This window comes from Rhinoderma darwinii, chromosome 5 (genome assembly GCF_050947455.1).
Source record: "Rhinoderma darwinii isolate aRhiDar2 chromosome 5, aRhiDar2.hap1, whole genome shotgun sequence".
NCBI classification, from domain to species: Eukaryota; Metazoa; Chordata; class Amphibia; order Anura; family Rhinodermatidae; genus Rhinoderma; species Rhinoderma darwinii.
The window spans coordinates 318,442,320-318,455,355 of record NC_134691.1 but is presented as its reverse complement, the minus strand read 5'-3'; the positions used below and the strand labels follow the sequence as shown (position 1 = coordinate 318,455,355).

At 44.5% G+C, this 13,036-nt stretch overlaps 1 protein-coding gene across 3 annotated transcripts in view; it reads right to left on the bottom strand.

The window, feature by feature from the left end:
* Window positions 1-346: 346 nt before the first annotated feature.
* The window catches only part of PRTFDC1 (phosphoribosyl transferase domain containing 1), a 43,996-nt gene continuing 31,306 nt past the window's right edge, over window positions 347-13,036 (bottom strand). For all 3 annotated transcript variants that reach the window (XM_075828724.1, XM_075828722.1, XM_075828723.1), the window contains 2 exons: window positions 5,770-5,846; window positions 347-508 (listed from right to left, as the gene is read on the bottom strand). In XM_075828724.1, the coding sequence (XP_075684839.1) occupies window positions 461-508; window positions 5,770-5,846 (125 nt within the window). In that variant the 3' untranslated portion in view covers window positions 347-460. The remainder of the gene's footprint in view (window positions 509-5,769; window positions 5,847-13,036) is intronic.

The following is a 13,036-nucleotide window of genomic DNA, read 5'->3' as shown; positions in this document are numbered from 1 at the left end:
ACTATTTTGCCTATATACACAGCGTGATTATCATTACAAATGCTTTTTCTGGGCAGTCACATAGTTGCCTATTGACTATAATGGGTCGACCATGCGGCCAACGAAGAAAGCGGAGTGGAGCCAACAGGAGAAAAAGTGGCAAGGAGCTTTCCTATTGGTGCTGGCATATTCTAGCCACCAATGTATATTTTGAGACCACCCCATTATATATTTTATGGATTTCAGATTGGTTTATGTAAACTAATCCTAGATATAAAGTCAGGAGACTCAACAACAAACACAATAAAATTACACTCATATCTTGATAACCCCATTAATTGGAAGTACAAAAATTAGCAAGAAACTGTTTAGAAAAGGAATTGCTATAATTTTAATTATGTCATTCTTAAAATCTGCTCCTTTGGGCGTTCGCTATTCTTTGTCCTTACACACGTGGCGTACGGATGATGAAGCCCAGTTATCACACCTTATATTTTTCTTTGCCTTTTTCGTTGATGATACATAAATGCTGCAAAACAGAATGAGAATGTCATCGATGGCTTCATTTATTAATATACTGTACATAGCAATGCTGCGAGAAGTCACAATTCGGCCACTATCTGAGTGTTGTTACGATGGCCATATACCTCAGTCCACTATTCCTCCCGACTCCCCATATACACACACGCTCAGCTCGTACATGTGTTTTCAATGAGGAGAACAAGCTGCTGACACCAATCTCGCATCAACTTATCCAACTTGCCCAATCCTCTTTTCCCCGACACCTGCCGTTAAGGGAGAGTTGGTAAACCCCCATACACATTAGGCCTTATTCACACGACCGTGTTATACGTCCGTCGCACGGACCTATGTTAGTGAATGGGGCCTTTCAGACGGTCTGTGAATTTCACGCAGCGTATGTGCGCTGCGTAAAACACACGACATGTCCTATATTTGGCCGTGTTTCGTGCAGCACGCACCCATTCAAGTCAATGGGTGCGTGCAAATCGCGTTCAGCACACAGAAGCACTTCCGGGTGCCGCGCGTGATTCGCGCAACAGCAGTAAAATAAATGAATGAAAACAGAAAAGCACCAAGTGCTTTTCTGTTTATAAACCTAAAACCAGTGTCATCATGATGCCGGCTGCGCGAAAATCACGCATCTGCGCACCATATGCTGATGCCACATGGACCTTTTGCGCGCGCAAAACGCAGCGTTTTTTGCATGCGCAAAACGTACACGTCCATGTGAATAAGGCCTTAGATACTTAGTGAACCGCTCACGCCAAAATCTTCAGATTTTTCTCCAACGTGTATGGGCACCTATAAAGCCTTTGTCAGCATTTAGCCTCTAATCTCACAGCTCTACACCGAATTCCAAATTATTATGCAAATCTTATTTTTCGCTGATTTTCCTAAATAGTCGATGCAAATGACAGTCCGTATAATCTTTAAGCCATCAACCGTTGGAGTATAATGCACATTTTATTGAACAAATCTCCTAATGATAACAGATTTTTTTTTAGAAGTAAAAAACTCAAAATGCACTGTTTCACATTATTATGCACAACAGAGATCAAAACATTTTAGTTGTAAAGAGAACTAAAATGGTCATTTGTTGAATTTGCAGCATCAGGAGGTCATATTTACAGAAATCAAAAGCTCTTTCAATCAAAAAAATCGTGAGTATTTGGACAGTTTCTGCTTGAATATCTTTGCAGGATGTCAGAATAACCTCCCAGAGCTTCTGTTTCGATGTGAACTGCCTCCCACCCTCATAGATATTTTGCTTGAGGATGCGCCAAAGGTTCTCAATAGGGCTGAGGTCAGGGGAACGTGGGGGCCACACCATGAGTTTCTCTCCTTTTATGCCCATAGCAGCCAATGACACAGAGGTATTCTTTGCAGCATGAGATGGTGCATTGTCATGCATGAAGATAATTTTGCTACGGAAGGCACGGTTCTTCTTTTTGTACCACGGAAGAAAGTTGTCAGTCATAAACTCTACGTACTTTGCAGAGGTAATTTTCACACCGTCAGGGACCCTAAAGGGGCCTACCAACTCCCTCTCCCCATGATTCCAGCCCAAAACATGACTCTGCCACCTCCTTGCTGACGTCTCAGCCTTGTTGGGACATGGTGGCCATTCACCAACCATCCACTACTCCATCCATCTGGACCATCCAGGGTTGCACGGCACTCATCAGTAAACAACACGGTTTGAAAATTAGTCTTCATGTATTTCTGAGCCCACTGCAACCGTTTCTGCTTGTGAGCATTGTTTAGGGGTAGCCGAATAATAGCTTTATGCACACTTGCAAACCTCTGGAGGATCCTACAACTTGAGGTTCGCGGAACTCCAGTGGCACCAGCGGCTTCAAATACCTGTTTGCTGCTTTGCAATGGCATTTTAGCAGCTGTTCTCCTAATCCTATTAATTTGTCTGGCAGAAACCTTCCTCATTATGCCTTTATCTGAACGAACCCGTCTGTGCTCTGAATCAGCCACAAATCTTTTCACAGTACGATGATCACGCCTAAGTTTTCTTGAAATATCCAATGTTTTCATACCTTGTCCAAGGTATTGCACTATTTCACGCTTTTCGGCAGCAGAGAGATCCTTTTTCTTTCCCATATTGCTTGAAACCTGTGGCCTGCTTAATAATGTGGAACATTATCTTAAAGGGAACCTGTCACCAGCATTTCACCTATTAAACCAGCAATACCAGGTGGTAGTGGGTGAAAAATCATTTCTATATAACCTATAATTGTCTTCTTAGTCAGCTCTGTAGCTTTAGTATTCAGTTTTTTAGTGTTCCCACACCGTATGCTAATGAGCATAAAAGAGTTAAATCTTCATTTGAAAAGAGTCATATCTTCATTTCTCAAGTCTATCCAAGTTTTTTCCGCCTCCTTACTTTTGATTGACAGCTCCTCGCCTTCCCCCTGCACACAAAATCCCGCGCTTGTGTATTGATGTCCTCTACTGGTGTGTTCGCACAACGGGACACCGGATTATTACGATAAAAGGCGCAAAATGTTTGCAGACCGTTATTTACAGTCGGAGGAGGAGTTTAGTAGGGAGGATAACGGCAATGAACTTTTGATAGCAGCGGCCAGTGAGGGATAAGTAAAGTTCAATAGGTGAAATGCTGGTGACAGGTTCCCTTTAAGTAGTTTTCCTTTGATTTGGCACACCTGGAAAACGAATTATCACAGGTGTCTGAGATTGATTACAATGATCCACACAATACCATCCATGGGTTTAATTGAAAAACTAATAATTAAATGTTTATGACACTTAAATCTAATGTGCATAATAATTTGGAACACGGTGTATTTGTGTTGTCAGATTACCAGTTACCCTTTGTAGACTGATCATAACCCAAGGTTTCCATTTTCCCCAATCCTGAAATCATCTACAATCCCTGGCGCGAGACAATCAGATCAGCAACATAGGAAAGAACAAAGTGGAGCTCCTCTGTAAATTAACAATGAGCCCCAGGAGAGCAGAGCGCCCGCTCCACCAGCAAATGGCCGTGACGGTCTAGTACTGGGGGGGTCACTAAGTGGTTAATAGCTCACAATAAGGGCTTATTCAGACGAACGTATAATACGTCCGTGCTGCGCGCTTGATTTTCACCCGCATTGCACGGACTTATGTTAGTCAATGGGGCCGTTCAGACTGTCAGTGATTTTCACGCAGCGTGTGTCCGCTGCGTAAAACTCACAACATGTCCGATATTTGCCCGTTTTTCGCACACCACGCATCCATTGAAGTCAATGGGTGCGTGAAAACCGCGCAAGGCACACGGACGCACTTCCGTGTGCCACGCGCTACAGTAGTCAAAACTATGAATGAAAACTGAACAGCACCACGTGCTTTTCTGTTTACAAACATAGAAACACTGTCATAATGATGGCGGCTGCGCGAAAATCACTCAGCCACGCATCATACGCTGCTGACACACAGAGCTGTTGTTATTTACCTTTTGTGCGCGCAGAACGCCGTGTTTTTTGCTCGCGCAAAACGCACACGCGCGTGTAAATCCGGCCTTAGGCTGCGTTCAGGCTGAAATCCAGGCGTTTTTGGAGCGGAATTTTTACCAGCGTTTTTCTAGAGTATTTTGCGGTACATTTTCAAAGCATTATTTGAAGTGTCAATGGGAAAAATCAGCATTTAAAATGCTTCAAGAAGTGACCGGACGCCTCAGAGGAACTACACAACGCATTTCCCATTAAAATGAATAGAAAGCGGTTTGCGGGTATATTTCAAAGCATTATATGAACGTTTTACGCTCCGAAATACGCTGTGCAAGCATAGCATACCCCGCAAAACTGCGCTGCCATTAACTAACCGCCGCTACACGTGTCATCACCTTAATAAGAGATTGAAACAGACATGTCCTATACTTGAGCGTTTTTCCACTTCCGTGTGCTGCGCGTGATTCGCGCAACAGTAGATCAAGAAATGAAGGGAAAAATAAAACCACCTCCTTAATTTCTTTTTCTAAACCACAAAACCGCGTGTCATAAGGATGGCATACGCACGAAAATCACGCAGCCACGCAGCATACACTTATGACACACGGAACTGCAACGCGTGAAAAAAATGCAGCGTAACGCAAAAGTTCTTGTGAATTTCGCCTTATTAATATGAGCCAATGTATTTAAATTCCTTACAATTTTCAAGATATTTGTTTGTGGTCAGTGAAAATGAACATTCTTGAGGCAGTAAACTCTCACATACCTAATCCTTGTCTCAGCTGAGGGTTTGCTACTGTTGCATACAGTCTAAATACATCAGCAGCTGCTGCACAAATCCCTCTGGTAGTTTGCTACAATGGATCAGTCTGGACTTCAGAGCGCTTTATCTAGACTGGGTACAATTGTATCCACTTCTCAACCGAGAGGAGGATTAGGGATGCACCTCTGAATATTAACAAGAGTTACCATTCACTGACCGCAAACAAAGATCTTAAAAATGGGGAAAATGTAAACAAAGCATATTAGAAAGTTTTACTGGAGGCACAGCAAACCTGAAAGATTTTCTGGGGCCTTGATGGTTACATTTATGAATTTACCCCCAACTGCAGAAAGGAGGGACCCCAAGTTTTGTCTTGTCAGGATTCGAGACAGAACCCTGACATAAAGACTGCACAAAATGCAAGTCACCAGTGTGAGCTCTGTGCAAACCATAACCCAGCAAAGAATGGTGGGAGATTTCAGCTCTGGAGCCCATTTCCAGCTTGCAGCACCACTCATGTCTATTGGTTGTGTCTGGTATATCAACTCCAACCTATTCACTTAAATGAAGGTGAACTGCAATACCAGTTAGAGACCATGGACAGGAGTGGCGCCGTTTCTGGAAAAATAAAAAAAATTCAATAATTTTAGATCACTCTTTTTATTATTTGAAATTAGGTAGATTTTAATTTTAACAGATAACCGATTATGTCAGGAATAAACCGCTTACATTTCTATCATAATGTATTCAGAAATTCAAAGATTCCGTCTGGTCAATAACCAAGTGAAAGCCAATGGGGCAAATTTAGGAAGACTGGCGTTATGTACGCCAAGCTTAGTCTAAAACCCGCAGGAGCAAGATTTGTGGCAAATCTTAAATAAAACCAATTTCTGGTGTAAACTATAGTAAATGTGTAACGCTCCACCACCCTTTTCCCTAGGCCCCACCTACCACCAAAATTATAGCATGCACCAGAATTTGCAACTCTTTAATGGCGTAAACCTCTAAATAAAGTTCCCCCGAATTAATGCGAACTTTACTTACATGAAGGTCTCGGAAGTGTTCATTGTAGTCCAGGGCATAACCAACGACAAATAAATTGGGAATTTCAAATCCAATATCTTTAATTAAAAGAAATATATATTACAAAAAAAAGCAAATTGAGAAAAGTGGATGGAGATATTTATAGAACTCATAGTTTACACATTAGAAGGGGACAGCACAGAAGCAAAGAGGATTTGTCGTCCGTCATAGCTCATTCTGCGACTAAAGGTAAATCCCCCCCATTATCATAACTCAGGGAATTAATACACTGCACATGACAAATTTAGCTCTGCTACATCTTTACATACATTTTATTGCTTTTTTTTCTATTAGACTTGACATGATTTGTTTCATTATATTAGGAGAGGGATACTGGGGTATAAACATTTTGGAAGCCTAAAGGTCAGGAACCCACGGCCAGATACATTGCCTAAAAACTGCACAATGTATCTGACCTGGAACCCGCAGCATCTCCAGTCCGAGATTCCGGACAGAAATTCTGCTGTGGAAAGCAGCGCTTAAAAAAAAAAAAAAAAAAAAAAAGTTCATACTTACCCCCTCCCTCTTTTCTGCATGTAGTCTGGCCTCCCCGGACCATGTGACGCTGCAGCGGTCACATGGGATGAAACGTCATCCCAGGAGGCCGGGCTGCAGGAAGGAGAGCGTTCTGGGTAAATATGATTTATGTTTTCCTGAGTGGTGATTTTTTTATGCGATTCCGCCGCAAAAGTCGCAACACTGGGCTTTCTGTTGTGGGTTTTGCATCCCCATTGAATTCAACCTAAATTGACATGCTGCGGAATTAAATTCCGCACCGCAGGTCAATTTATTAATGTTTACGATTTTCTGAATCTCATCCACTGCTGCTACTATAAATGCTGCGGAATTTCTGCACAGAATTCCGTTGCGGAAATTCCAGAGTTTACGCTACGTGGGAACCCGGCCTAATTGCGGAGTACAAGTGCATAAAGGTCCTAAGGCAGCAGTTAGGACGTCGTTTACTTAAATTTCTTCAATGCCCCATGCCTTCAATAGCAGCATTAGCAGGGTAGCAATGCCCTGTACGGCACCTGTATACAGTAAATCTATGTATGCCCGTCAGCCATCATGCCATTTACCTCCAGCCACAGATTACAAGCGCTGTGAACCTGTATTCCGTACATTAGGAAACTGCTCAAAAGGTGCAGCTCTCCTCACATCGTATTTACAGGGTATAAAATACTGTCCACATGACCTGGACCATATTAACGTAGTTTCATGGTATTAATATTTGTGTCACCAATTTCTTTGCTGAAATAAACTAGGATAAAAGATACTACCTATTAACTTCTACAGAACAGTGCCTCCTAGTGGTCAAGTTATAAAAAGATGCAATCAGTTACCGTAAATACAAATAAATGTGTGTTCGTTAATCCATTGACATTATAGGGTGAAGAATGATAGAACGCTTCCCTCTTATGTGTTTTTCACTCAATAGTTTATCACCCAGCTTTCCCAGACTCTTAAATGGCAAATCTGCCTAATTATGAAGCAAAAAATATCCCTTTGATATTTCTGTTAGCAGATTTGCCATTGAAGACTTTAGAAAATACAAGAAACAGACATAATGCAGAAATATCATATTTTCAATTAACGTTTTCTGTAACAACTATAAAGCATGTGTCCACCTTCCAAAAAAATTTACAGGTAACTTTTTGTATAGATTATTTTTATATGTTAAGTAACTTTGTATATACATTACATTACTTGTCTTTTATTGATTCTGAGTTACAGCCTGTATTATATTCCAGAGCTGAATTCATAATTCTGCAGGCTTCAGTGCAGAAATCCCCAGCATTCCTTGCTGCCTTAAAATCTGAATAGAGTACTGTGTGATTTTAGGAATAGATCATCATTGCACCAGATATTGTACAGTAATCTGAAGAAAATCTAGCTGTTCCATTGTAATATAGGAGATCAGCACAGCTGTCAGACTGACATGTTTTTTTGACAACCAGCAGAATTGTGAATGCAGCTCTGGACTACAATATGGGCTATAATTCAGGATCATTGCAAAAGAAGTAATGTAACACACACACACACACAATGATGTTCAAGGTGGACATAATCCTAAACATTTCTGAATGCACAATTTCCTAAGGCTTCTTTCACATCTGTGTCGGGGTTCCGTTCATGGGGTCCGTCAGGGGAACCTATGAGCGATAACCATAGGATTTCCATTTGCATTACCATTGATTTCAATGGTAATGCTTTCAGTTGGTCTCCTTTCCGTAAAGGTTTCTGGTTTTTTTCGGCCGAATCAATAGCATAATAGACTACGCTATTGATTCCGCCCAAAAAACGGGAACCTTACGGAACGGAGGAAAACGGAAACCATTAGCAACGGAAGGGTTACCATTGAAATCAATGGTAATGCAAATGGAAAGCTATGGTTTCCGTTCATGGGTTCCTCTGAAGGAAAGGTCTGACGGAACCCATTAACGGAACTCCGACGCAGATGTGAACGAAGCCTAGTGTAGACTTCAACACTTCATTATAATAATTAAGTTGAGGCTATGTTCACACGGGGTCGCAAAACTCGGCAAAAACGGCCCGAGAACGCCTCCCATTGATTTCAATGGGAGGCGTCGGCGTCTTTTTCCCGCGAGCAGTAAAACTGCCTCGCGGGAAAAAGAAGCGACATGCCCTATCTTCGGGCGCTTCCGCGTCCGACCTCCCATTGACTTCAATGGGAGGCAGGAGAAAGCGTGTTTTATGCCCGCGGCGCTCAATGGCCGCGGGCGAAAAACGGCGCGATAATTGCTATTCACACGGAGTGTTTTGGGGGAGGAATATCTGCCTCAAAATTCCGTTTGGAGCTTTGAGGCAGATATTCCTCCCCCAAAATACTCCGTGTGAACATAGCCATAGTCAGAAAAACACCAATATTTAATACTCCACAATAATAAGGTCAAATTGTTTATTAGATATAGAATGAAAGATTCTGCAGAGCAATGGGAATTTATCAACTTTTCTACACCAGTTTTCTGGGGTAGAAAAGTCACAAATGCATTAAAAGTTGCAAATTGCGGCCCGACTAAATATACTATAATTTACATCAGAAACTGGCGTAAATTATAGCAGAAATCTACGGCTGCTCGTGGCCGGTGTAGACGTCCTCTTCAGGCGCATGAACAGCCAGAGATGCACCTAATTTAATAAGAGGCACGTACCTCTTAAATAAAGGCGCATTTTACTCCAACTATCTTTATATTTAGACTGGCGTATGAAATGCCAGTCTTAATAAATCCAACCAGGGAAAAATAAAGCAGAATGGGCCTCATAAAAAAGCAATATGGGCCCCCGTCCTGGTGCTAGTCAGGTTCAGGTCACCATGCAATTTGTCATAAGACAGTCTGGTGCTTGTTGATCTTCATACCCTTCTCCTGCAGGACTTGTGGCCCTTGGGCTTCTTTCCCCTTCACCTACCCATGGAAAAGAACAGAGGCGTAACTTAAAGGGGTTATGTGGGGCCCAAAAATTATTAGCAGTGTACTCCCTGCAGTATGTGAGTACTCACGAATATACATTCCGGTCCCCCTTCGTGCGGATTCTGAGATCTTTATAGCGCTGCCGGGGTCTAGTTGCACATCCAAATTTTTTGAGGACGATACGATTCTTCGTCATGTGACTGGCTCCTCTGTACTCTATATAATCGCTGTACTACTTTTGGATAGCGTACAGCAGGGCCGGTCACGCGACGAAGAGTCGTATCGTCATCAAAGAAGACTGTGCAACTAGACTTCTGGTCCCCCGCCAGCGCTATAAAAATCTATGAAAAATCTTAGAATCAGCGCGACGGGGGACCAGAATGTATATTAGCGAGTACTCACATACTGCAGGGACTAATAATTTTTAGTCCCCAGATAACCCCTTTAGGGTACGAACAGACACAGCGTAAACACTGCGGATTTTCTGCAACGGATTCATTGTGGAAAATCCACAGCGGTTTACAGTAGCAGCGGTGGTGGTGAGATTTCAACAAATCTCGTCCCCACACTGTGGAAAAATGCAGCCGAAAAACGCACATAATTTGACTTACGGTGCGGTTTCTTCAACTGCAGCATGTCCATTAAAACTGCGTATTCGCAGCTCTTCTGTTGGGGGTTTTCCCATGGTATTCAACGGGGTGCTTAAATCCACAACAAAGCAGTGGGTTGCATTATTTGCGGTGGAATTACATCAATTACACTGCAAAAAATTGCAAGAAAAACAAATAAATAAAGTTATACTTACCCTGAGTTTCCTGCTTCTTCACCAGTCCGGCCTCCCTGGATGACGTTGCAGGCCATGTGACCGCTGCAGCCAACCACAGGCTGCAGTGTCAGAGGGAGGGCGTAAGTATGAACTTTTTTTGGCGGAAAAACACGTCACGATGTGGTGCTCTTTTACGGATGTCATTCCCTGTGGTGTTCAGGCCGGATACGCTGCGCAGCTTGAAGCAGTGTATCCGCCCCCGAAATACGCAGTGTGTGTTCCTACCCTTAAAGCTCAGGCCCCAATTTGCCTCAGTTTGTTTTTCAATACAATTGTACAGATCATGGGTCACATTAAGGCCTGATTTACACGAGCGTGTGCGTTTTGCGCACGCAAAAAACGCGGCGTTTTGCGTGCGCAAAAGGCACTTAAAAGCTGCGTGTGTCATCAGTGTATGATGTGCGGCTGCGAGATTTTCTCTCAGCCGCCATCATTATGACACTCCGTTTGGATGTTTGTAAACAGAAAAGCACGTGGTGCTTTTCTGTTTACATTCAGAGTTTGACAGCTGTTGCGCGAACCACGCAGTTCGCACGGAAGTGCTTCCGTGCGGCATGCGTGGTTTTCACGCACCCTTTGACTTCAATGGGTGCGTGATGCGCAAACAGCGCACAAAGAAAGGACATGTCGTGAGTTTTACGCAACGCACTCGCGCTGCGCAAAATTCACGCACCGTCTGCACGGCCCCATAGCCTAATATAGGTGTGTACGACACGCGTGAAAAGCACGCGCGTATATTACGCTCGTGTAAATGATGCCTAAAGGTGGAAACAAAAACCTGCCATTTTGACAGGGGTGTGTATAAAATCCTGTGTTCTCTATATAGAGGTGTTACCTGTCAGTGTAATCCTGCCTGTGATGATAATGAGAGGACTGCTGAGAAGTGATCTCTACAGAACAGGAAGGGTCAGTCTATTATGAATGGTGGATCCTGTGTTATCTATATATAGGTGTTACCTGTCAGTGTAATCCCGCCTGTGATAATATTTTTTCATATAGATCATGACATCACCAAAAATTCTTAACAAAAATATATGTTGAACATAAAAGCTGGATTTAAATTATACGGCATTTTCGGATGACACATTCCCTTAAAATTCTTCCATTATCACGACCATCTGAATGTGGCCTATCACGGCTTCTACAAATTTACATTACCTATACAAAGCTATCTTCATGGACATCACGTGTGCACATATAAGTGCCCCAAGAATAATAAATTCTTCATGAGGCACCTACCATTTGTGCCATGATCTGACCACTAGGGGGACACGTTAAATGCAGAAGTATTCGGTTTTTTATATTATCGTGACAAAGAAGTAATAATTGTGATTTTAATTGCTTTCAAGCACAATAACCAGATGTAGCAGAGACAAATTTGCTAGACGAAACGAAGTTGAATTAGTCATTAGGAAAATCATAGTGATATGATGTGCCATCAGTGGTTTTACATCTAACTGTAGCTAAACCTCTTGCCTTATATGGATCCATCTGTATGTGCAAAGCCATCCAGCAATTGGACCTATTTGTTTGGTCAAATGAAACAAATGGCTTTTAAACGTCAAGATTTGAATGGTCTTCTACGTCTCTCACATTCATTGGCACATTTACTGCCAATTTAGAGAGTCAACTTGAAGCATATTTGTATGTTAAAAAGGGTCTGGTTTGGACAGCTCCTATTAGGCCGGGTTCCCACGTAGCGTAAACGCTGCAGAATTTCCGCAATGGAATGGTGTGCGAAAATTCCGCAGCATTTACAGTAGCAGCAAAGTGGATGAGATTTAGTAAATCTCATGCCCGCGCTGCCGAAAAAAATGCAGCGTAAACGTTGATAAATTGACCTGTGTTGAGAAGGGGCTGGACGGAGCCTGCAGGGCTGAAGGGAAGCCTCCATGACCTCCCTGGTAGGGAAAGGGTTAACTTGTGAGGGAGAGTTGGAGGGGGTTGGAGGGGGTCAGGGAGGAGTCAGGGGGCCGTTGCTGCTCTTCCCGCTGTTTTCGGCATTTAGCCGGAAGCAGCGGAGGGAGTAACACAGTAAGGACAAGCTCCCCGTTGCCCGCGCTTGTACAGCATGTCTGAGGCATTTTTGTTAGAGCAGCTGCGTGCTGCTGCTGTGCACCACGGTCCCGGATGGCTGGAGGAGACCGTGGCTGCATAAGCGAGGATCCCGGACGCCGTGTTGCCATGTCAGGCCCGGCGTTCGGGGTCTGTTGCAGGGGACAGGCTCCCCTCCCCCGGCCCCCTTCCTAGCATGGCGGCGGGGGGGGAGTCGGCAACAACTGCTCCTGTCCGGAGCAGGCAGAGAGCGTTGCCGGGGGTGACGGCGACGCAGGCCGGGTCGACCCGTCCCTCCCGGCGGTCTCGACCTCCGGAGCACCTTAGTCCTGAGACAGTCCCGCGGACACGGCGTCGCAGAGGGAGCCCGATCTCGGACGCTGCAGGCCAGGCAGCTGGGGGGACCGCCCCTTCCCAGGCCCTGCGTCCTGGCAGGAATCCCAAGCCGCGACGGGGTCCGGCGGTGAGCAGGGAGTCGCAGGCCGGGCTCCCTGTCACCCCTCCACCATCGGATGGAAGATCTGGAAGACGAGGTACGGCCGCCCCGCCTGGTGATGTTCCGGCCAGGGGGCAGGCCTCTTCAGGATCAGCGAGACGGACGCCTAGATCTGCAGCGACGTTGAGGCAACAGGTCCAGTCGGAAGTCTGGGTTCCATCGGTCGGGCGGCAGGTTGCCGGCCCATCAGTCAGCGCCTCATCATCTCCGATCCGAAGATGTCGGTGGGATGGCCAGTCGTCTGCGAGAGAGGAGCTGGAGGAAGGTGAACTGGACGTGTATCGTCGAGGTCAGGATGGTCCGGCTGACGGGAACACAGCGCCTGTGCGGCCCGGTGAGTGTGTAACTCCATCATTGTCGTATCCAGCGATTTTTATGTCGGGTGTCAGCGGGGGGGCTGCTAGCGTCGCATCGGTGGCC